Consider the following 23,976-nt stretch of genomic DNA (forward strand, 5'->3'; position numbering starts at 1 on the left):
ACATGGGGTAGGACCAAGACCTCCGGCCTGGGCAGACTGTGGGGGCAGTGCGTTAGTATCCAAGGCTCTGGACGAGAGGAGTAGCCTGCAGGGTGTCAGAGTGAAGGCTTCAGATCTAGGCAAGGCCGGCATCTTCTCCAAGACTGAGATGGGGAAACTGAGGCCCTCAGGAGAGTGGAGCAGCAAGAATCTCATGCTGAAGTTGAAACTCGGCAGAGGGGTGGATTTTGACTGGCCGGGTTTAACCTGCAATCAGGAGTCTCTCCTGGAGAGGAAGAGCTGCCGCTCCTATGGAGTCACGGAGTCCTGGCCGGCCACTCCAGTTCTGAGGAGCACGCTCGGAAGGTTCAGTGACGAAGGGTAACAACTTGATGGAGTGGCTTTGGCAGCCATACCTTGGGCCATGTCAGCCTTACCTTAGAGTCCCCAGGTCAGAGAGGTGAGCCTCGATCTCTCTGAACAGGACCTTGGTCTGCCATCTTCTCCCTGGAAAGCTCCAGGTCTATCTCAGTCAATATTCTAGCTCTTGCCCCGTCCTGGAACCAACTGGAAGTTGCATCCCACGTTCCCTAGGGCCTGGACCAGGGGCCCCCATGAAGAAATATTTGCCTGGGGGCTGAGCAGCAAATGGATAACCTTTTTGTTTTATTCAACTCCCTAATTTTTCTTTGGTAGGATTGTATTTTGCTATTTTCTTTCCGTATCTCACCTCCTTTTGCATCTTACCATCTCCACTGCTGGTTGCTACTCTTCTCAATTTATACATTTCATTAATATATTACTTCTGCCCTTCTCAGTCATTAATAAAGATGTTAAATAATTCTGAACCAAATACGCACCCCTGTAGAGCCCTACAGGACATTTTGCTTTAATTAGTTATGCTACCTTTCATCTTTCTAATGTCCCCTGGTTTCATATTTCCAGCTGGTTTTGAATCCATGTGACTTTTTATCCAGTCCTGTTTGAACTAATTTCATGAGTGAAAATCTGAGAGATGTTTTACTGAGTGTTGATTCAGGTCCAGGCCCACAGAGAGCTTTGCTGTATTCAGATTTTTTTAAATAGATTAATAGAGTAAAATTTAATAAATTTTAATAAACTGGTCTTAATAAACTGAGCCTTCCTAACACACCTCTTTCCAATATTCTTTTCAATCATAGCAGTATTTTCTCCATTAATGTCATGGTAATTTGATTTGTGTTGACGACAGACTTCACAAAAGGTAGTCTTACTATCAGGTGTAATCCTCTTAGACCTTTTCAAAGATAACTATTTCTCAGTGGTTGTGCTATTTCCAATATCCTATAATGACTTTGTTTTTAAAAAATGAAATAAAAATAGTTGGGTATTCTGTAATCACCTAATTAACCAGTTTCTAATGTGCTTTCTTGTGCAAAACAGGGAGTGATTTAAACTCATGAGCGACCAGAGTTCATACTATTTTATTAAATAATGTAAAATCATGCAGCCATTTAAGAATGACTCTTAAGTCTTTAAAATGTAATTGACAGGAAATGGACGATTCTGAGGTTAATTGCTGGACCACATAGGGCTGTGAGGGTTACAGTGTTTGGTATTTTGATTTGATATATGGAAATCCTTGGACATAGGATGGGAGAGGCATCTCACTGTAGGGCTCTAAGAAATTGTTTCTTTGTATCAAGCTAGATTATGTTTTTAAATTAACCAAACCCTTCTATGTGGGAACTTGTGGGGGCCACTACTTCATGTCAGCCTGTGAGTTAACTCTTGATTAAAATACAAAAGTCAACCTAAAATTTTAAGTGTGAAGTGTGTGGAACAGTTGTGGGGAGATCATTCTTTGCCTTTTGTGTGTATTGGATTTTTGAAATCCTTATCAGTAAAAATAGAACACGTTACATTTCTAAGAATTGTTGCAGGCATATGGTACAGCCACGTAGCTACCCAGTCTTTTTTTTCCTCTTGTATATCTGCACCGTGTATTTAATGAGGTCCTCTTGACTCACTTATTAAGATTAAGAGAGTTTCTCCAAGCAAACAAAGGACAACTAATCTGACCCTCTTTGAAAGCAGAGTAGAAGCATCTGCTTTCATGAGATAGGCCAGGGCTGGATTCCATCCGAGACAGCCAATGGACACTTCTTTAAACAATAAGGTTTTAAAATGAAATCCTTTTCAAGTAGGCAAGCCATCTCTACTCAGGGGGAAATAAAATGTTAAGAAGGCAATGTGGCAGGTCCTCTGATGGTATTTGTAGAGCCATTTAAGGAGCAAAATATCACCCCCTTAAAAATCTTGTGTACATTAATTATACAAGGGCTCTCTTTATCCTCTGCTGAAAGTGCCGAAGTAGCATCTACGTGGCACATTTGAAAATTGTGCTGGAATGGACATCCGCAGTATAATTATAAGAAGCGGAAAGGAATATCTAGATAGAAACCTGGGAATCATAGTTGACTTGGATGTAGATATGAGTCCGCATCCATGTTACATAAAATAAAACACACAATTTCTCTTGTCCCCCTAGGAATACAGTGGACTCCTCTAGTGTAGGAGTCGACAACTTTTTTCTTCAGAGAGCCAGACAATAAATATTTTAGGCTTGTGAGCCATGAGGTCATATATTTAAAGACATTTTAGTATCAACAAAATGTCTTTCGCCAAATTACGAAGGGTCATCCACAGAGAAGCCCCGAAGACAGGTCTGAGATTTTGCTTATTTTCAGCCTCCTCCTGCTCGGTTCTTTTAACCACACGGTGTCAAAGGTCAGCCATGAGGTCTCTGTAGTAACTATTGAACCTTTGCCGCTGCAGCCACAGACAATACACAAACGAGTGGGCGTGGCTGTGTTCTAAAAACACTTTCTTCATGGACGATGAAGTTTGAATTTCATGTATTTTCACATATCATGGAATATTATTCTTCCTTCGACATTTTTTCATGGGCCATATCAAAATAAGCTATAGCCTGGATTTGACTGCTTTAGGCAAATCCAGTAGTTTGCCAACTCCTGATCTAGTGCACACATTCTTCTTCCTCTCCTCCCCCACCCCCCTCCCCCCCCCACACACACACAACACCCAGGACCATCCTAGGGACCCTGTAGGTATTCAGGAAATGCTTGTTCACTTAGCTGTCACAATGTCAGAGCAAAGAGTAAGCCTTTTGCTATACAACACACACTTGACATTTGCAAGGGATTTATCTTTAAGTCTTTGCTAATCCCTGCATTCCAAGTACCACTCCTGCAGATAATTTTTCCCATAAAATGCACTCAAGTATAACAGAATAATTAAAGTGACCCTTTCAGGTCCTTCGTGATTCTCTAAATATGGGACTAAAGTCCTTTACTAAGTGATTAAAATAAATTGTGTCACCGAAATCAATTCTCTGTCACATTACATCACTGCTGTGATGACATTGACGACGAATTTACCTCACTCTGGAAAACCAATCCATAGTAATAATGAGTGATGGTGACCTCTCTACCATACAGCACCTGTGCTTGCCAAGGAGCAGAATGATAACACATCCCTTTCAGCAGCATGGTCAGGCCCCAAAGCCCAGCAAGGCCATCATGCTGAGTGTCACACGTGCAAAGGAGCAGAGATACTAGGCTGCTTCGAGAAACGGGTGGTAGGTAGGTGTTGGACGTGACTAAAACTCACCCAGCACTTTAAGTGGCTTCCTCCCAAATTTTATCCTCTAAGTGAATATAGTCGGCGTTTATGTCTTAGCCCAATTTCACATGATTATGTGTCTCTGGACCTGGGGGTTGTTTTCAAATATCAAGAGTGTGAGTATGATATTCACTCATGCTGAAGACCTGCTGTGCTTTATATTGGCCAGAATCTTGGAGTCTTATGTCCTGTTTTGGTCACCATATTATAGAATACAGATGTACCAGAAACGGTCTACAGAAGAACAACAAAATGTCAACATGATAGACGGTGGCAGCGAGAGCAGAAAAGTGAAAGAAATCAGGATTGTTTTGTCTTTGAAAGGGAAAATGATTCTTGCCATCAAAATAGGTCTTTTTTAATTTCCCCCTTAGGGGAATTTGATTAGACATTGCAAATGGAGAAGTAAGGTGTATAAGCCTGCCTAATATGGGGCCAGAGATCAGATGATTCCAAGGGAAACTTACTTGATAAAGAAAGGCCTGATAAAGCTTGGAATGGGTACCAATGTGGCGATGGTGGTGTATGCAAACCATGGAGAAGAAATGGTTGGTCACATGACATCCAACTACTTGATGTTAGGTGACTGAACAGGTTGATTTCTCGAGGTTTCTCCCCTGCAGTGTACCCTTGATTCAAATAGCCTGACTGAAACAAACAAAAAATAGGAACTCCTTTCTTGGGAATTAAATTTACCCAGAATGACATTTATTCCCACTTAATGATGAGTGTCATTGGCTGATGATCAGTGGACTCCTTGTCTTTTTCTTCGTTTTGTTCCATTGTGAGTCTCCAGGGGCTGTAAGGCAGTGAGCACTTTTGAGGCTCGAGTGATATCTCACTCTTCAGACAGAATGTCAGACTCTTCAACTGTATTTTCAACTGTCTTGTGAGACAAAAATTAATTGGTTTGACCTCATGCTGTCGCATGTTGAGAGACATGAATCCTCAGCATTCTTCCTTGAATACATTGATTTCATTAAACACTGTCTGCTTGTTTGCAAAATGTTGCAATTTCCCAGTGATTTCTTCGAACTGCAGCACATAAACAGGCTTTTTGGAACAGTGCCATTTCTTAGCTTTGATCTTGTGTTATTATCTTTTATTTCCAATAGGTCTTCTACATTGAGTCCATTGAGCCACAGAAAATATCGACCTTAGGGAAAAGGAATGTGATAGTCACGGGAGCAAACTTTACCCAGGCGTCTAACATCGTAATGATCCTGAAAGGAACCAGTACTTGTGATAAGGATGTGTGAGTTAAAATATTAAGAATTCATCCTTGGTAATATAGAGAAAAGCTAAAACTTATGCCAAAGAAATACAACCTTTACATCGTGAAATTATTCCCATGTGCCAGAGTGGGCCAATTGTTCTGTGTATGTGATCTAATTTCGAAAAGGAAAATCATTTATACACCACATTTGAAGTGAATAGTGAGAGAATCTGTCTCATGTTACCACCCCACCCTCCCCCCCCAAAAAAATCTCAGAACACCGTAATTTCAGATGTCTTGATTTGTTTTCATTAACAAAATCAAGTATTTTGAGTAGCAAATATCCTTTTGAAGATGATACACTTAGAAAAACAGTTGAGTACCTCAGAATTTGATGGGGAAACATGACAGTTCTTCCAATGGATCGCTCAAAGTTGAAAAATGAAACTTTCTGATCCATTTTATTCTCTATAGCCTTCTGTTTATTGTATTGGTTTCAGGCTCAAATAATAACTAAATGGAACATAATATCTGGTCAGGGTACTACTTGAACATAATTATTTCTATGACTTCTTTCCCCCAACTCATCCTTTCAATGAGATTTTTGAGAGAGAAAAAATTTCAGTGTCTCACTGACATTCTTGTACAAATGTTACCTTCCCCCCAAAAAGGAGATGTGATAATAATAACACAGCAGATATTCCGAGTTTTCTGCTTGTTAGCTTTTATAAGTTTGGGCTAATTTGAAGTAAAAGATGTTGCACTTGACGTGAAGTATCATACTGAGCTTGTTCTCATCATGGAAATGCATGGGAGACAATCTGCTAAAGCGTGGTGTTTTGGTTTTTAACTACAAAAACAGATTTGTACAGTATTTTAATCTGCCACACTTATTTACTGAATTTTCTGTTTTAATTCATTTGCCACGTATAACTGCCGTCCCCTTCCCCGCCCAGCAGTAAATTCGGGTTGTCTGTCATCTTGATTGGAAAAAGCTGCTCATCGGTGGCTTTCCTCTGTTCTGCTATTTACCAGAATTTTCAAGCACATATTAATGGCTATATCTATGAGACATAGGTGTTTTTGTGACATTTATCGTGGCTAAATACCTTACTGCAAAACTCTTTCATTTTGTGTAACAAAATCTGAAGTTAGACTCCTGTATGTTCGCTGACAGGCAATCAACTTCGCTGGAAAATAAGTAGTTTTTCAGAGCTTTACCCTATTTCTGACTCTTTATGCTCTCATTTCAATTCTGAATGTGACTTGAGATACTGCAGTTATTAAATTAAATCACTAAGAGACCATTCTGCATGTAGCATTTCACTGACCACATTTGGGTGGTGAACCCAAGTTCACGAGCAGTAAACATAATACCCAGTTAATCCTTTATCTGAGTTCATGCTGTAATCCCAAACTCTTTTCATTTAGTGTTTTTTAAATGCCTAATTATTCTAAAAGAGAAAAATAACGAGGATAGTAGTGGAATGACCCACATTTCCATCTCTCTCCTTCCAAAATTTACAAACAAGTTTGAAGTTTAATGATCAGCCATTTGATGATGAATTTCCTAGAGCCAGAATGTAAATCTGAGGTAGTGTAAGTACACATGGACTCAAATGTTTTTTGAATTTGCCTTATCGTTAGACTCTACTATTATAACCTGAAGTGTATGTGCATTACAGTTAATAATCATGCACATATCCTTTAAGTAGTAATAATAAGTTCTCATGCAGCATAATTATACTGAGCATTATTCAGATACAACCCAGTCTTAATGATTTGCTCTTTGGAGGGTCACAGTAGACGTGAGGCACAGAGGGAGCTGCAGGTTACAGAGGGAATGTTGTCAAGGCTTTGCTTTGACTCCTGAAGAGTGACAGGGCACCCCTGCGATGTCAGGGGCACCCAGGACAGGCCCAGCTAATTTCAGGCTGGAGCTCCTTTGGGGTGCAGCGTGGCTCCGATGGCTGATGGATTCTTGCCTCATGGCATGGTCTTCAGTCACAGGCTCTCTGCTCTTTGTACAGCAGAATTCCCATCTCTGTCCTGGGTTGGGTTCTACCCTCCCCGTGCTTGCCTGGAACGTCTCTTGTTTAAGCTTTTTGTTATGGACATTTCCAAACATTCGCAAGAGAAAAGAGTGTAATGACCTTTTCTGTACCCATCCTCCTGCTTCAGCACTTACCAATGTTTGCCAGTCTTGTGTCTTCTGCGTTTTTGGAGGGGAGGGAAGAATGGCAGCTGGAGTTTTGAAAAGCACATCCCAGATAACATATCCTTTCACTTATGAACATTTCAGTATATATGTCTAATGGATAAGGATAGTGCCATTCTCGTACTCAACACAATGAACAGTCATTCCTTAATATAACTTAATATCCTGCCCATGTCCTGCTTTCTGTTAGGGCTTCTTAAGGGCAATGGTTATTTTTCCCCCCCACTGCTAAGGGAAATACAAATAAAACATAGAAATGCACAAAATAAAGAGAAACCCTGCCCCAGATAATACCCAAACTGGGTAAGTGGCCCCTAATTAATCCAGAGCTGTTCTGATAGTTCGTGAACTGCTGTAGTTCATGAAATTCATATGCTGTCACCTGCACAATCAACTGTGCTAAGTGTCTGTGTTATTTAAGAGTTCTTTTTCTACTCCTTTTTAGGGTACAGGTTAGCCATGTGCTAAATGACACCCATATGAAATTCTCTCTTCCATCAAGTCGAAAAGAAATGAAGGATGTGTGTATCCAGTTCGATGGCGGAAGCTGTACTTCTGTGGGACCCTTGTCTTATATTGCTCTGCCACACTGTTCCCTCATATATCCTGCTACCACCTGGATCAGGTACTGTCTAGATTCATATTTTCATCTCGTTGTGGTTGAGAAGGCCAGATGTATAATGATCAAGGATTTCATTCAAATAAATATAGAAATAATAGTCCTATTTAAATTCCTCTCACAGAATTCCTCTTAGGATTTATTCCTGTAAAACAACTGCATACCTGGCAACAGGTTGCTTCCTATTGTCAAGGTGAATGCAATGAGCATATCCTATTTTACTCTTAGCCGTGGCTACTTGAAAACTTACAGCTAAAATGTTTGTTCATACCCTGGTTGCTCTTCAGATCATATAAATCTTTCACCTTTTGAAATATTTGCTCAATTGTAGTAACTATTCTTGGCCTAGGTTTCTGGTACAAACACACAGCCCTCTTCACTATGGCTCACTCCTGCCCAGGATGCCAAGCCTCTCCTTTCTTACATCTTTCATTTTATAATTTTATAACCTTTAGAATAAGCTGTTTTGAATAATTTGAGGGACCATTGGGAGCTGTCTAAATGGAAAGTAGTATCTACACTTCAAAGATACTCCCTAAGTGAGAGATGGAAATTCTAAAATAAACTCTTCCGGATGAGTCCAATATATCAAGAAAAAAGAAATTCTTTCCCTAGTTGAATTTAAACACACGTTCAGATTTTGGAATATAATCCTAAAGATATTTTCTTCACCTAACACGGCAAGAAACTAATTTTCAAAGTACTATCTAGATGAAAGTACAGGTGAAGCTTTGTTTTAAAAAAGAAAGATAAAGAAAACAAAGGGGAAAAAAATCACTTCTGATATTCTTATTTAAGAGAAAGTGAGAGGTGGATGCATTAGGCCGCTCGGGCTGCCATAGCAAGGTGCCACAGACTAGGTGGCTTAAGTAACAGACATTTATGTCATCAAAGTTCTGGAAGCTAAACTCCAAGACCAAGGTGCTGTCAGGGTTGTTTCCTTCCGAGGCCTCTCTCGCTGGCTTGTAGATGGCCTTCTCCTCCTGTGTCTTCACCCGGCCCCCCCCAGCCCCCGCCCTGTGTCTTCACCCGCACCCCCCCCACGCCCGTACCTATCTCTGTCCTAACCTCCTCTTTTGATAAGGATACCAGTCGTGTTGGATTTGGGCCCACCCTAATAAACCTTATTAACCTTAATTACCTCGTTAAAGTCCCTGTCTCCCAATACAGTCACATTCTGAGGTACTGGGGTTTAGGACTTCAGCAACTCCACCCATGACAGTCACGTGAGGAAAATGGAAATTTCTGACCTAAGGCTCTAGCATGGCTCTGGGTCTAATAATTTTATAACCTTTAGAAAAAGCTGTTTTGAACAATTTGAAGGACTAGTGCTATTTAAATAGGACTAGTGACCTTCCTCTAAATGAAGGCAAACATGGATGTGGCACTCCCCACGTGTGTAGTGTGCTGTATGTGTTGACTCAGTTAACTCACAAGCGTAAGGGCTCTTGGGAGTGGCCCCTTTTGCAGATGAGGAAACTGAGGCATGGAGTGTTCAAATTACTTGCCCAGGCTCCCAGGCAGTCTGGCCCAGGGTGCTGCTCTGTAAGACACCAGTTTTCTGCTTTGCCATGAGATAAGAGGCATCTTAATATCCCGTTGATGGTGATATTCAGAGTCTGTGTCCTGCAGTGACTCCTGGGCAAGAACGTGGCCTGCTTTTCTAGTGATGGTGACAGTCTGGCACGACGCCAACTCAGCCCTTCCTCCTGGTGGCTGGAGGGTTCAAGGCTCAATGTCATTCTCCTGTGCTACACACATTGGCCTGCTGGTGCCCACATCCTGGTCCTGTCATCATGGTCCCCGCTGACATATCCAGGCTTCTGTCCCCCGGAATGAGTGTCTAGTGACCTACACAAATGAGGGTGCAAGAGCAGCCAGAGCCGTGGACAGCTGTTCATTTCACACTTAATGACCACTTTACTTATATGAGATTATGTGCTGAGAACATGTGAGATCATTTGGCTTGGTTCTGGATAGAGAGAATGTAGCTGTTATTTATATGTTCACCAAATAGGAATATATACTTGTAACGTCGTTTGTAATTTTGCCTTGCCCAAAGTGTTGCCTGCCTCCCTAAATAAGATACTCCCTAAGTGAGAGATGGTATAATTGGTAGGTTGGGAGTTTGATTTTGAAAATTGTTATATTGAAGTATCTTCATATGGATTAAGCAGCAATCAAACAAAATTCTGTGTAGTGAAACCTTTTCAAGGTACAGTTGATCTTACTATATGTGGCAACGTGACACAACAAAACTCAAAATTCTGCAAAATAATTTGGGCCTTTTCCTACAAATTACAACAGGATCCGATGTGAATTTTTATGCTTACGTATTTTAAAAACTATGACATTTTAGCCAGTATCAATAAAAGACTTCTAAAATTGTTCTGCGTTTGAAATTAAAATTTGTTAATTTGCTCTCAAGCATAAATGAGCTTAATATCAAGTGTGAATAAATTGATAGTTTTGTTCATAAATGTTAAATGCCTATGTGTTTATTATGAAACTCCTATTGTTGCTTTTTTCCTTGCAGTGGTGGTCAAAATATAACCATCATGGGGAGAAATTTTGATGTAATTGACAACTTAATCATTTCACATGAGTTAAAAGGACACATAAATGTAAGTCTTCAGCTGCTTTGTAATAGTTATTTTCAAGGATGATTTTGTTTTTATTACACATATGTTGGGGGATATCGTTTATTTCTGTGTCTTTGTGATAGTATATGCTTTTACCTGTTGCATGATATATACCATCTGTGCTGTAATGGAAATAGTAAGACCTTATACATGTAGTTGAGTATTTCAAGTTGTGGCATTGAGGAAAGAGGAATTCAGTTGGTATGAGAAGACCTGCCATTTCTTCCATGTGTGATTTATGGCAAGTCACTTGAATGAGACAATGTTCATGACTACGTGTGAAAATGCCTTGTGAGTGGCGAAGGTGTGAGGTAAAGAAGAACAGCACTTTTGTGAAGAGGAGGTGGCGTTCCCATCGCAGAGACAACAGCGGTTCAGAGGTTCAGTGACCCACTAAAGTCCTCGAGATCTTATCGTAGGCTGCTTCCTTTGCCATCATCTCTTTGACCCAATTTGGTCCCTTCCTTCTGACCTCGTCTCTTCTTGCCTTTCCTCTCCCCACACAGTGGTGTGGTGCCCACCCCTGGGCCAGTTCTTACACCAACAGGAGTGAGTCACAGTTCTCGTGCCAGGAAATGATGGATTTCAGATACAGGTTGGGGCCTCTGAGTGCACTTCTGAACTGTTCCTGAATGCTCCCCGCATTGACCCCCCCCCTTTCTCTCCTTCCGTAATGAGATTTGAAGGTAGCAGCCTCTCCTGGACCCAGCTTCACCACTTCCTGTCAAAGCTGGCAGGTTCACCACAGACCTAGCCCCGCTTGGGACCAGTGTTGGTTCAGACCTAGGTACAGGAGGCCTTCCTAAGTCATCCTTACAGCCTTGTCATATCCTGTCCACCTACTGACACACTTCAGAGCCAGTTCCAAGCCTCACATTGTATCTGATGTCAAACCACGTCTCCGTGATGGGAACACGTCCCATTGAATTGTTTGCATAGACTGACCCTCTGACCAGAGGCTTTGCCTAAATTTGTAAGTGGACTTGCTCTCCCTCCCCACTGCTGTTTCTAGGTCAAGTAGAACTTATTGTGCATCTACTATGGGCAAAACACTTTAATTGGTTCAGGGAAAAAGACAAATAAGATAGTCACGTTGCCTTCATGGAGAAAGAGAGCAAATATCCACTGGGATTGAAAGTTGAGAGCACAGAATATCCTCAAAATCTAGGTCCTCTGATTCCCTTCCAGCTCAGAAACCCTGTAAGCATATTTCTACATGAAGGGGAAATTAAATATGGATGGAATTAAGAATGTCTGCGGAGTGGAGCAGGATGGGCAGAACATGGATGGGTGGGAGCAGGGAGGCAATTTCAGTGCAGAGGACGAGAGCAGGTTACTCCCTGGCCTGTGATGGGATTATGTCAGTCGTGCTCAGCTAGAACCCGGAAGGGTCAGGAATGAGCAAGACCGATGGCTGGGAACCTGTTGGGCTATAAGAGAGCGCTAGAATGAAAACTTTTCCATAAGTCTATAGGTAAGGGGGAGAATTGAAGATTTTTAAGCAGGAAATGACATGAGTGTAGGTATCCATTATGATGGTTATTTTGGCAAGCGTGCATGAGATAGTTTGGAGAAGCAATAACTGAAAAAAGTGCCGTGAGACCAATGAGAATACTGACGCAAAGTCCAGACGTGTTTGGGATGTGAGCAGGGCCCATGGCTGAGCCGTCCACGAGGCTGTTGTCAGTAGGGCAGGTCTCGCGAGCTGGGGAGAGTGTGGCGCTGGAGATGATAGCATCACCGTTCTAAGGTTGTCATAGGAGGGAGAATTGGAACAACTTTATGGGAATGAGAGCACAGAGGAAGAAGAGAAGATCGCCTAGCATGGAATCTTGCAGAGTCGCTTCATTTTAAGGAGTGAAAGCAAATTAGATGGTCAGTGACGGTGGCGAAGCAGTTGCCTGAAAACTAGCGGGAAAGCATTTCCAGTAGTGGGAGCTGGTCACTAGTGTGGAAACTGAGTTGAGGATAATGAAGCTAGGGTGACCCTGTCACTGGTAATCTTTCCAGAAAACATCTCGAATAAGAAGCTGACCTGCTGGGGTCACAGCCACGGGAAGTGGGGTTGGTAGTTTTCATCATGGTATCAGGATGTGAACGAGAGACTCGGGGCTGTCATTTGGAAAGGTGTTAAGGGGGAAGGAGGTTTTGCTTGTTCGAATCTCAGCCCTTTGCATCACATTTTCCCACCGATTGCCTCTTGCTACCCTCCTTTTCATACTCCAATATTAGAGAGTACATAAAAAAAGAAAACTCCCCACCTGACCAATTTCTTTTCCTAAGTTTTATTGTTCTTCTTTAAAACGTTTGTCAACCTCCTTTTCCCAGCAGCTTTCAGGCATTTGCATGCCTGAAAATGACAATATTTACGTAAAGTGGGCCATACTTTCTGCATTGTTTCTAGTCTTCATGCTCTTCATTTCACGAGGGTCACACTGTCCCTTTTACCTTTGTTTCCCCCTATTTTCTGTTAGGCTTGCAAAGCCTTTTCCTCCTTGTGGTTAGTGATTTCTGCTAAAGTGCTGCAGAATGGTTCCCCAACCAAGAGTGACTTAGCCAGCTTCTTGCAGGCCAGCAGCTGCCCCAGTAAGAATTCCTGTTCCCCCTTCCTGGAGTTTTTTGGGACTCAGTCTTGATGACTTGGAGGACACACAGGCCCGTTGGTGCAAAGTCTTTCCCTTGCTCTAGCCTACTTCTTTCTGCGTACCATTTTTTACCATTGCATACCTTCTGGCCGCTTTCATTGTCATTAATGATAATAATAATAGCTAGCATTTGTTGAGCTACTGTGTGCCAGTCACGATGCTAAGCATTTTTTCATGGATAATCTCATTTAATGTAGCCCTCATATAATTTAATGAGCCGTCATCTAATTTCATTTCATGTAGGATTAATTCAGCTCTGCGAGGTAGGCAGTATTGCTAGTCCATTTTACAGGTGAGAAAACAGAAACACAAAGAAGTTCAGTTGCCTGGGTCACTTAGTTCTTAAATCCCAGAGCTGGAATTCATTAACGAAGCTGTTAAATGTGCTTTTCTTCTCCCTCAGGTCTCTGAATATTGTGTGGCGACTAACTGCAGCTTCTTAGCCCCCAGTTTAAAGAGTTCAAAAGTGAGAACGAATGTCACTGTGAAGCTGAGAGTTCAAGAGACCTACTTGGATTGTGGAAGCCTGCAGTATCTGGAAGACCCCAAATTTACAGGGTATCGGGTTGACCCTGAGGTGGACACAGAATTGGAAGTAAAAATTCTAGTATGTTTTCCTTTCTTCATGTGGGCTGTGCCCCCTCGACTGGAAAGGTGTGCTTATGTTTGTGAGTTTCTACGTGCGCCCTGATTTCTTCATCTTCGCTTTGTTCTTTCCAGAAAGAAAATGATAACTTCAACATTTCCCAGAAAGACATTGAAATTACTCTCTTCCACGGAGAAAATAAGCAATTAAATTGCAACTTTGAAAACATTACTAGAAATCAAGATCTCACCACCATCCTCTGCAAAATTAAAGGCATCAGAACTGCAAATAGCATTGCCACCTCTTCCCAGAAAGTTCGCGTAAGTCACCTGACAACTCTCCCTGTTAGTTTTACCCTTTGGGGGGGAATTCCTTGGCTAAACCAGAAACCAGAATGGAATCTCTCTTGGAACTTTAGATCTTCACTTTAAATAGAAGATGCACAAAGCCCCTATTGTAAGCCCAAGCAAAACTCCTCCAGGTAGCTGCCAGAATCCATCATAAGTCTATTTGGACATCAGAGCATTGAACACAACATTGCCTGTAATATTAATGAGTCTTACAGCTTTTGTTCTAGCCATACGTTGAGACTGTAGCATCTGCCAACAGAATCTCTAGACCCCTTGATGAATGAGCTGTCCTTGCTTTCCCAAATGCCAAGGTGACATGGCTTAGCAGAAACCCCAAACGGGGCCTCTTCACATCAGAGGAACGTTTGGTCTCACGGACACCGGATAATCTATGGCTGGTGGGCTGCTTCCTCCACCATGTAGTCATATTCGCTGCGATGAATCTTTTCCCAGACATGTTTGAGGGTCTCAGCACTGCTATATTTATGTCCCCCAATAAAGATGTGAGGCCAGGGGGAAGGGAAACATATTAGAAGCCTCCCTTTATGGTGTTCATGCCATATGAGGCTGTGCAAGTCTATCCCGGAAAAAAAATGCTTTATGATCTATAGTCATAAATAATTGGATAAAGGACAAGGAAAAAGAGCATGAGACTAGAAGGCAAAGCAAAAATGTGTTCATGTCCCAGCTGCGCCAGTTTATAGCTGTGTGGCCTTAGATAAGTCACTGAGCTTTGCCGAGGCCCCTCGGTCCATCTGTTGTATCGTAAAGACAGCAATGATCATCATCAAATCAATAACAACTGCTCCCCGCCTGTCCAGTTAGCTGAGAAGAGCAAATGCTGGCATTGTTCATTATTCATGGACTAGCTCCTGAGCACCTCCACTGTGGTGGGGACAGAGCAGAGAAGAAAACAGGCAAAAAATACCTGCATTTATGGTGATTGCCTAAAGATACAAAGCAAAGAAAATGAATGAAAAGTGTGTTAGATGGTGGTCAGTGATGGAGAACAACGAAGCAGGGAGGGGTCGGAGCCGGGGTGGGGGGCAGTGCTCAGTTTCACGGTAGTGGGCAGAAATGGTCTCCCTGTAAAGATGCCGTTGGCGTGAGGACCGCAAGGAGAGTGCGGGAATGAGCTGTGGGCGACCGTGGAGCAGAGTGCTGGGGGGCGGGACCCTGCAAGGGCCTGAGTGGGGCGTCTGCCTGCTGCGTTTGAGGAGCCACAAGGAGGCAGGTGTGGCTGGCGTGGAGGGAACAAGGGAGAGTATTCGGAGGGCGTGGGAGAGTTAGCGACGGGCGTGGGGAGAGCTGACCGATGACTCGGACCTTGTCGGCCACGGCCATCGGGAGGCCTTGGCTTTGAGCTCTGGGAAGGCACTAAAGAGTTTTTGAGCAGCAGTGCCGTGAACCATGTGCTTAAATGATACAGCACATTTAGTCTTCACGACAGCTCTACAGAGGCGCTACCGACACTTTAAAGACCAGGAAAGGGAGGACTGGATGGTTGAGTGACTATGTCAAGCTGCCACCGCTGGTAAGGAGAGCCGGTGGCAAAGCTGGGATTTGGGACCTGGGCTCCCTGGGTCCAGCATCTGTGCTCTGGCCACTTTGCTCAGGCGCCTCCATCGGGGCGGCCGTGGCTCCTGGGATGGAAATGTGCCTTAATAGTCATGTGCGTGTGGATGCAAAAAGAAGGCTTGATACAGAGTGTTCCCCTTTACGAGCTTTACAAAATTTTTATAGCCAAAAACTGAAATGGGAAGAGGCCCTCAGGGACCATCCTGGCAGCATTGCCAAACTGTTTTTTGCCACAGAATGCTTCACTCAAAACAGGCCTGCCAAGAAAGTGTAAGATGTACAAGAGTTGCTTCCTTAGTCAAGGGGTAAGGGGTTTCTCACCCTCAGGTTACCACCTCTTTAAACCCCAGGGCAAAGAGGACCAAGGTTTAAAATCTCTACGTCTAGTCTAGCACATCCCAATTGACAAATCTGGAAACCAAGATACAGGGAATGTTCTTCGTTGGCTCAAAGTCACATAACTAAACTGTCCCAGAGATGGGACTTGAACTCAGATATCCTACCTAGGTTGCCACCTCTTTTCTATCTTGGGGAAAACCATTTGAGGGAGAAAATTGTATAGATGGATATGGTACCCAACTTGACTGGGTCTAATGACACTCTTTGTCCCATCAGGTCAAACTGGGAAACTTGGAGCTGTACGTCAAGCAGGAATCCGTTGTTTCCACTTTGTATTATCTGATTGGCCTTCCCATCTTGCTAGTGATTGTCATTTTTGGTAAGTGCCCTGTTTAATTTTGTCAGAGCAATGATTCCCTGGGGACTCTCCTCAGGCAGGCCGACTTCCAGCTTTCACTGATGTATTAATGGATGAAAACCCAAATTAAAACTTTGCAACAGGAATAATAGGTACGCGATGAGGGCTTTCTAAACATTTTTAGGGTGCTTTATGAATAAAAGGCTGGATTACAAAGACAGTATCTCGGTGTTTGAGAAATCGAATCCACATTGCTTCCCCAACCCTTTGAATTGTGATGACAGATGTTCCATTGATTCCCTCAGAATTCTTCTGAGATTTTGGACTCCCATGACCTGGTCACCTCAGCCTGCCTTCTCACCTGGGATTTTGGACTCCCAGGTGCCACCTCATTCTGCCATCCTGCCCCTCACCCCCACCCCAGCCCTGCTTTTCCTGGCAGAACTATATTTTAGAAGTGTGATCTGTGCCATCTAGTAAAACATTCCAAGGCTCATCAGGCACAGCAATCCCATGGTGGTTGCTCACTGGCTGAGTCGGGCCCACCGATGTGTTTCGTTTGGCCCACACAGCATTTTTTAAAACTTGGAAGTAGTTGACAATATTTTTTAATTAGGCGATTCACAGTTTTACAAACCTCTTGAAAATTTGAAAGCTCCAGGTCATTGGATCCCCATTTTCCAGTAGCATCAGTTTGCTGGAGCTGAGGACCACTTGCAAGAGGGCACAAGTTCAGTGGGGTTTTGCCGCAGTCTCCACCACTCCCTATTGTGTCCATGTATCCACCCAGGTCACTTAACACATCTGTGTACCTGGTACCAGAGCCATTCAGTTTGTGACCTCTAGTGCTGAGCTGCTTTTCATTTTAATTCTGTTTCCTCTTGTTTTCTTAGACAAAAGAATTCTTCTCCACAACTAATGTAGCTCTTCATCTTCCTTGATTGAACACAGGCATTGCCTTCCTAAGGTTTTCTGTTCATCGTTGCTAATGTCTCCTTCCAGATGCTCGCTCCCTTACACATTCACTCATCCATCTCTGCATCCAATTACCTTGTGTTTATTGAGCAGCTGTTATGTTGCTTATAACTATGCCAGTCTCTGGAGCTACAGAAGATGAGCCTAGTCCTTTATCTTGGGTGGTTCCCAATCCAGTGAAGGAAAGATTGATGTGTATGATTAACTGGCCTAATGGAATGAACTAATTTTTCAGAGACTCTGTTTTGCCCTGTTGATGATCATTTCAGGTATTTTTGTATGCTCTCTCTAAGTGTCTACCCCGTAATGTATCTGGAATCCAAAATTGGACTTGATATTTTAATAAAGTCCTGGCTGGTACGGGCTTCACGTAAGAACATTTCTTGTAAATTCTAAATGCTGGGCTCCATTTCGAGAATCCGCTGATACTAAGCTGCTGGAGATATAACAGCCTCACCCTAAATTCATGTCCACTTTGTGGCTCACTAGAAACCTGTGACCTCTCTCTGCCTGCCCCTTCACTTTTTTTTATAGAGACTGTTTATGCTCTTTAAGGTGAGTTGGGCTCAGTTTGATGTATTGCTTTTGGCTTCATTGGAATCTGCAGAGTCCTTTGAAATTCTCCTCCCCTCCTTCCCGTGATTCCAGGGAGGCATGTGTCATCAGCAGCTGGAGTAAGTGAACTCCTCAGTCCATCAATCACGTCACCAGTGAAAACACTCAACACACCTGGCCCAGGCCTGCCACCTGCAAAACCTCCTGACTGTGGCTTCCCCTGGAGATTTCAGCCATGACACACTCACTGCTTTGTGGATGTGGCCCACTGGCTCCCTTTCCACGCAGTGAGCCAGTCTTGCCCAAACCGCAGCCTGAGGAACAGTAGTCCCAAGTCATACTCCTGGGAAAAGGGGTTCTGTGATCAAGTAAATTTGGGAATCACTGCATACCCTGCCCTTTCAAAGGTTGATTTTCATTTTCCTTTTTGTTTTTTAAGTTAGCATGTCAATCTGATGCTAGAATTTACAAGAAATCTTCTTACGTGAAGCCCGTACCAGCCAGGACTTTATTAAAATATCAAGCCCAATTCTGGATTCCAGATACATTACGGGGGTAGACAACTTAGACAGAGCATACAAAATACATATTATGGTTAGGACTTCACTTTACAAGGTGGTCCAGGGAAGAACTGTATTTAATTTTGTTTCCTCCAGCATCATTCACATCTACCGGTAGCAGGGTCCTTTTATCATGAAATTTCTATTAAAAGAACAAAATCTTTATAGAATAAAATAGTGATAGTTGACAATTGTTGAGTATTATTTAAAAAAAAAATATTCTGAATACTTTCTGTGAGTTTCTTCCTGTAATCCTCTTAATATCACCATGAGGTAGGCACTTAGATCAGGCAGCCAGGCACAGAGATGCTAAGGGACTCACCTGAGGTCACACAGTCAGTAAATGGCAGAGTGGGGACCCCAGCATTGCACCTGTTTGGTTTACTGCCTCTACAGCACAATTAGAAGCAAGATGAAGTGGAGAAAGAAGCAATATCCAGATACAGGGTTTCCTTGTGGACCACTCATCATGTCACCCCATTTGAGCTCTACAAGGTTGGCTTGTATAGCTAACCGTGGTACTGGGGTTTCTTTCTGCATTTGCAGCTCAACTTTATTTCTCCAAGATAGAAACATTAAAAATAAATAAATAAATAAATAAACAAATAAATAAATAAATAAATAAATGAATGAATAAAAGTGGAACGATGTAAGTGACCTCTGGCTGTCGGGAAACTTGGCTTTTTTCATTACTTTCCAGCCAACCGGGATCTTTGGTTACCAGTGAAGGTTATTTGATGTAGTTTTCATTTTTAAGAGGCGTGGGGTTTTGGGTTGTAGGGGTTACGTGTCAGCATCTTCCTCTTCAGACTGATCCCTCAGAAGGGATTTTCCTTTTTACAAATTCCACCTCTGAAATGCTATTCTCTCCCTCTGAAAGAACTGCAAAGGTTGCTTTTCAGTTTTCTTTTTGTTTTTTCAGTTAGCATGTCAATCTGATGCTAGGTCTCTTGTCTCCTCAGTGGCCGTGGGGGTGACCAGGCATAAGTCGAAGGAGCTAAGTCGCAAACAGAGCCAACAGCTGGAGCTCCTGGAGAGCGAGCTCCGGAAAGAGATACGTGATGGTAGGCGCCAAAGTTTTATTTGTCAGAAAACAACCTTTTTTTATTGTCTTTTTTTTTTTTTTTTTTACCCTTACATGGAGACAGCCTCAGTAATGAGAAGTGTTTGTATAACAGAAGATAACTGAACAACAGCAGGGTCTGGGCCTGACTTTGTGTTTCATTTCAGCTCTTCTCTGCAGCCAACCAAGTAATTATCTATTGTTTCTTCTTTAATGAAAACCAAGGTCATATTCAGTGTTAGACAAAACAGCAGAAGATCTTATCCATTGTTTGTTGAGTTAAAATATTGCTCTTGGGATTCTGTTTTGCAGGCTTTGCTGAGCTGCAGATGGATAAATTGGATGTGGTTGATAGTTTTGGAACTGTTCCCTTCCTTGACTACAAACATTTTGCTCTGAGAACTTTCTTCCCCGAGGTAAAAGAGCATTGATCATATTCCTAAGGTTGAGTCTTGAATAATAATGAAGGTGCTTGTTGCTATTGTTAAACCTGTGTTTGCTCCTAAGGCAGCTGTAGATAATGTGCTTGGTACAAAATAATGTGCTTGGTACAAAATAATGGCAGAGCAGGGAGGAGGATAATTATTAATTGGATTGATTAGGGTGTAAAGCAGTGATGGGTCACTGGCAATTTACTCTTTGTCCAGTAACAAAAACCTAGGAGGGACAGAAGTTCAGAATGATGATATTTGCTTTATTTCACTACCAGTTTAGAACTGAATTTGTAGCTGGGAAGCAAGCTTGTTTATTTAAAAATCAATAAATTGTGGGCTGGCCAATTTGTTGTCTTTATCTGCATGACTTACATTGCAGCTACTAGATTATTCACTATTACTTCTCAATCGGAAATGGAAAGTACCACTGGCTGAGAGGGAGCAAAAAAGACGTGTAGAATTTGAGTTGGTAACAGCCATTTTTAGCAATGTAGAGTTTTTATGGCGCTCTTCCGTAGTTACTCTTTAGCTAATCAGTTCAAATCATCCTCATTTAGTAGAAATAGCTGCACAAAATGATGGATTTGTTCTAGGTCTCCAAGGAATAGTCTACTTAACCCTTTGGGTTTTCGGTCTCAATTATGTTCTAACACCTCCATTTTCTCACCCACTCACTCAGCCTTCTTCATTTACCCTCCCAGTCTTTGGTGAGGTAGACTCATTCTCTTGTCATCATCTCCACTTCCCAATACCATATTACCTTTTTTGTCCAGAACTGGTGACTCCAGAGAGGCCCAGTCTCTGGAACACATTGACACCAATTATCATGTTTAAATCTAGACTTCTAAGCAAAGCCTGAAATCTCCCCAGGCCAAACAAAAGAGAGCTTGTATCACCTTCCAGAAGCTTCTCAGCTACATTTGGCCAGAAGCCTAGAGTTCAGAAACTCAGACCCATGCAGTAAGCAATTCCTAGTTTCTCTCTGATTCTAGAAGTGGACACCATGATATGTGATGTTGTGTCTGGAGGTTGAGATACCGCCATAAAACACCCACCATATTATTTTGTCCGAGCCTTAGTGTTGCAAATCAAGAAGGCTATAAATAGCTTTTTGCACTTATAAAGTATTTTTTTTAACTTATCCTCCAAGCGAACCAGGCACCAAGACTTGCCATTTGCCACCTCATCCATTTCTATAGCAGAACACCGTGTAGGGGAGGGAGCTCAAGTCCCTGAATCAGGATGACGGCGCAGAGCCTCAGCAAAGGTGGCGTCACGAGTCCTAGTTCCCGCTATCTGAGACTCCCATTAAGAATTTAATAGCAATAAAATAACAGATTTCTAGCATCAACATGAGTACTGCGTGGGCTTTTACAGTTAATGGTTGCCCTTGAGTGCTGAAGAGAGTAATCTGTGGCCTGAAAAAGAAATTTTCCTATCTTCTAAATTCAGTAATCAGAGCAAGATGGAATGATGAGTGCAAAGGAACACTGTTGCGGAATGTTTTTAAAAAATCCCAGGAACAACTGCTGTATTATCTTAGGAGAAGAGAGAAACTTGCAAGAAGCCAAACTGATTTAACTCAGGGTTAGGTGTAATTTTGAAAGGCAACTGAGAAAGCCATAAATACTGAAGTCAGAAGGAGTCATAAAAGGAGTAGAACCAGGAAAACAAGCATAAATTTATCAGAACCCTATCGAGAAGACCTGAGTTAACATTGAATTTATAATAATTAAGGAAAGATACAGAGAACAAGGGAACATATTCTATTAGAACTATGCCAGTTGAAATGCAGGCTAGGCTGCAGATAAGTCCTTTGTTAGGTCCTTTACTGAGGGATCAGGAGCCCTCACCGCTAGGCCTGGAGGTTGGGTGGTAGAGTGAGTGTGGGGTGGTTAATACCTACCAGACAACAACAGGCAAAACCCAGAGGAAATTGTAGGTTTGCAGAGGCTAAGACGTGACCACTTCCTGGTTCTTTGCCTTGCTGATTGGTTTTGGCTCTTAAAGCCTTGCTTTTCATTATATTGACTGCTTCATTTTGCTGAAGGTAGAAGAACTAAGGGGAAGCACAGCATGGTCTAGGAGCAGAAAAAGGAAATTTGAATGAAAGGAAGAAGAAGTGTTAGAGGAGCCATGGTGACATTTCCCAATTTAAGATCAAGAGTCAGTCTGTTTAAACTGCCTATGTACTTAAAGTTGGTTCTCCAGAAAAATATTAGGAAACAGAAAATGCAAAGTCAGGGTCTGATTTTTCTGCTTATTACTAGGGGAAAATATGATCATAAGAGTTGAGGTCTTCTTGCTTAGGCTAACAAATTTAAAACTATAAAGCAAAAATTCTCTGCATGAGAAATTTACTTTAATAAGATATACAAATAACATAAAGTTTCAGTTATTACCCCTCCCCCCTAAAAAGAAAGAATAAACATGAATGTTTGTGTTTATTTTTCATTCTATTGACTCATTTTAAAGTGTTATTCAGCATGCTTTTAAAATTTAGTCATTCCATTCCAGTAAGATTTATGATACATTAGAAATGAAAACTCAGATTTACAAGTTTACGTCCAGGCGCTACGCAGCATAGCAGCACACAGAATATTTGTAGACACCAGCAGGATAACAGCGTTGTGGTCCAGTCTGCCATAAAGTAGTGATAACAACAATCACAACAGCTGACACTGAGAACTTACTGTGCGTTCATTCATTTTATTTTCACACCAAGCCCATACAGCGGGAATCATTATTATCCCCACTTTGCAGGTGAGGAGTTAGGCACCGAGAGGTGAAAACACTTGTCACAAGTGGTGTGACCAGAATGTGATGAGACCGGAACTGGAATCCAAGTGGTTTGGCTCCAGATTCTAGCTTTTAGTCACCCCAGTCCACGTGTAATGGACTAGCGCTGTGCATTGAGACAGTAGATACCACTCAGCTAAGGCTTGTAAAAACTTACAACACTATTCCGTTTTTATGCTTAGAAGGTAAAGGGCTTGAGTAGTGGTCTGCACATGTGCATAATCTTCTTTAACCACCATTTCTTTAAGTGTGAGTCAGTGCTTTTAAAGTGTGAGATGCCTTCGTCTACCATAAATGGGGCTGATGCAAGGATAATTATCCTTCTTAGAGGCTTTCAGAATTCACTGGTGTTTCTTGAGAGCTGAGTAATTATTTATTATGTATTTAGAGGATATGCAGTGAGCATAAGCCCAGGGGCTCTTCAGGTTAGCAAATAGTATCTCTACTTTATTAAAACGGACTTGGGTATTTTAACAAAAAACACTATTCATTTCCTTTGGATGTTATGAATAACAGAAGTGTCTCCTTCCTCTCAGTCAGGTGGCTTCACACACATCTTCACTGAGGATATGCATGTAAGTCTATAAGTTTTCATTTTAGCCTGAGTTTCATAGTGTTATCATCATCGTCATCTCCATTATTCCTTTGAATTTTTATTGTGGGTTTTTTGGGATCGTGAATTCAATATTAAATAATTCATTGTCTTGGAAAACCCATTGTGGATCTACTTTCTAACTTTAAGTTTTATATTATATTTTATTAATTATATTATATCGTATTATATCATATTATACTATACACATTTTTTTTTTCCAGAACAGAGATGCCAGTGACAAGAATGAGAGTCTCATAGCTTTGGATGCCCTAATTTGTAATAAAAGTTTCCTTGTTACTGTCATCCACACCCTTGAAAAGCAGAAGAACTTTTCAGTGAAGGACAGGTATTAGTCAATTTGTTTATATTTCAAAAGTCATTAAGTAGAGAAAATGAAACCTGAGCCCCTTATTTTCTTTCCAAACCGAGCTCGGTATCTTGGGAACAGGCTGTTTGGTGGCGTGGTCATGGCAGCCGTGATATCTCCATGTCAGATCACACCACCCCAACAAAAATTCTATTTTAAAGACTCACACTTACAACTTCCCTCCTCCATCCCCCCCCCAAAAAAAAAACCCCTGAAAAACCCAACACCAAGAAGAAGCATGAGTCCTGAATCAAAAAAGCAGAAGTGCTATTTTCTATTTTTAAAAACACCCTGAAAATTCGGGAGAAACAGTCACTTCTTGTTACCTCTTTAGTTTAAAGTTTAAATGCTGAAGACACATAAAACGTCCTGAAGTTAACATTGGTGTGTGGTTTTATGGATGGAAAACAAAGG

The 23,976-nt window shown here is 41.9% G+C and overlaps 1 protein-coding gene across 1 annotated transcript in view; it reads left to right on the plus strand.

Moving 5' to 3' along the window:
- Positions 1 to 23,976, plus strand: part of PLXNC1 (plexin C1) — a 140,369-nt gene that overhangs the window by 74,175 nt on the left and 42,218 nt on the right. The window contains exons 10-19 of the mRNA XM_033117193.1: positions 4,779 to 4,918; positions 7,543 to 7,722; positions 10,253 to 10,340; positions 13,407 to 13,610; positions 13,724 to 13,909; positions 16,133 to 16,235; positions 19,267 to 19,368; positions 19,680 to 19,783; positions 23,137 to 23,175; positions 23,417 to 23,541. Of these exons, the coding sequence (XP_032973084.1) occupies positions 4,779 to 4,918; positions 7,543 to 7,722; positions 10,253 to 10,340; positions 13,407 to 13,610; positions 13,724 to 13,909; positions 16,133 to 16,235; positions 19,267 to 19,368; positions 19,680 to 19,783; positions 23,137 to 23,175; positions 23,417 to 23,541 (1,271 nt within the window). The remainder of the gene's footprint in view (positions 1 to 4,778; positions 4,919 to 7,542; positions 7,723 to 10,252; positions 10,341 to 13,406; positions 13,611 to 13,723; positions 13,910 to 16,132; positions 16,236 to 19,266; positions 19,369 to 19,679; positions 19,784 to 23,136; positions 23,176 to 23,416; positions 23,542 to 23,976) is intronic.

The sequence above is a fragment of the Rhinolophus ferrumequinum genome, chromosome 10 (genome assembly GCF_004115265.2).
Source record: "Rhinolophus ferrumequinum isolate MPI-CBG mRhiFer1 chromosome 10, mRhiFer1_v1.p, whole genome shotgun sequence".
In the NCBI taxonomy this organism is placed as follows: domain Eukaryota; kingdom Metazoa; phylum Chordata; class Mammalia; order Chiroptera; family Rhinolophidae; genus Rhinolophus; species Rhinolophus ferrumequinum.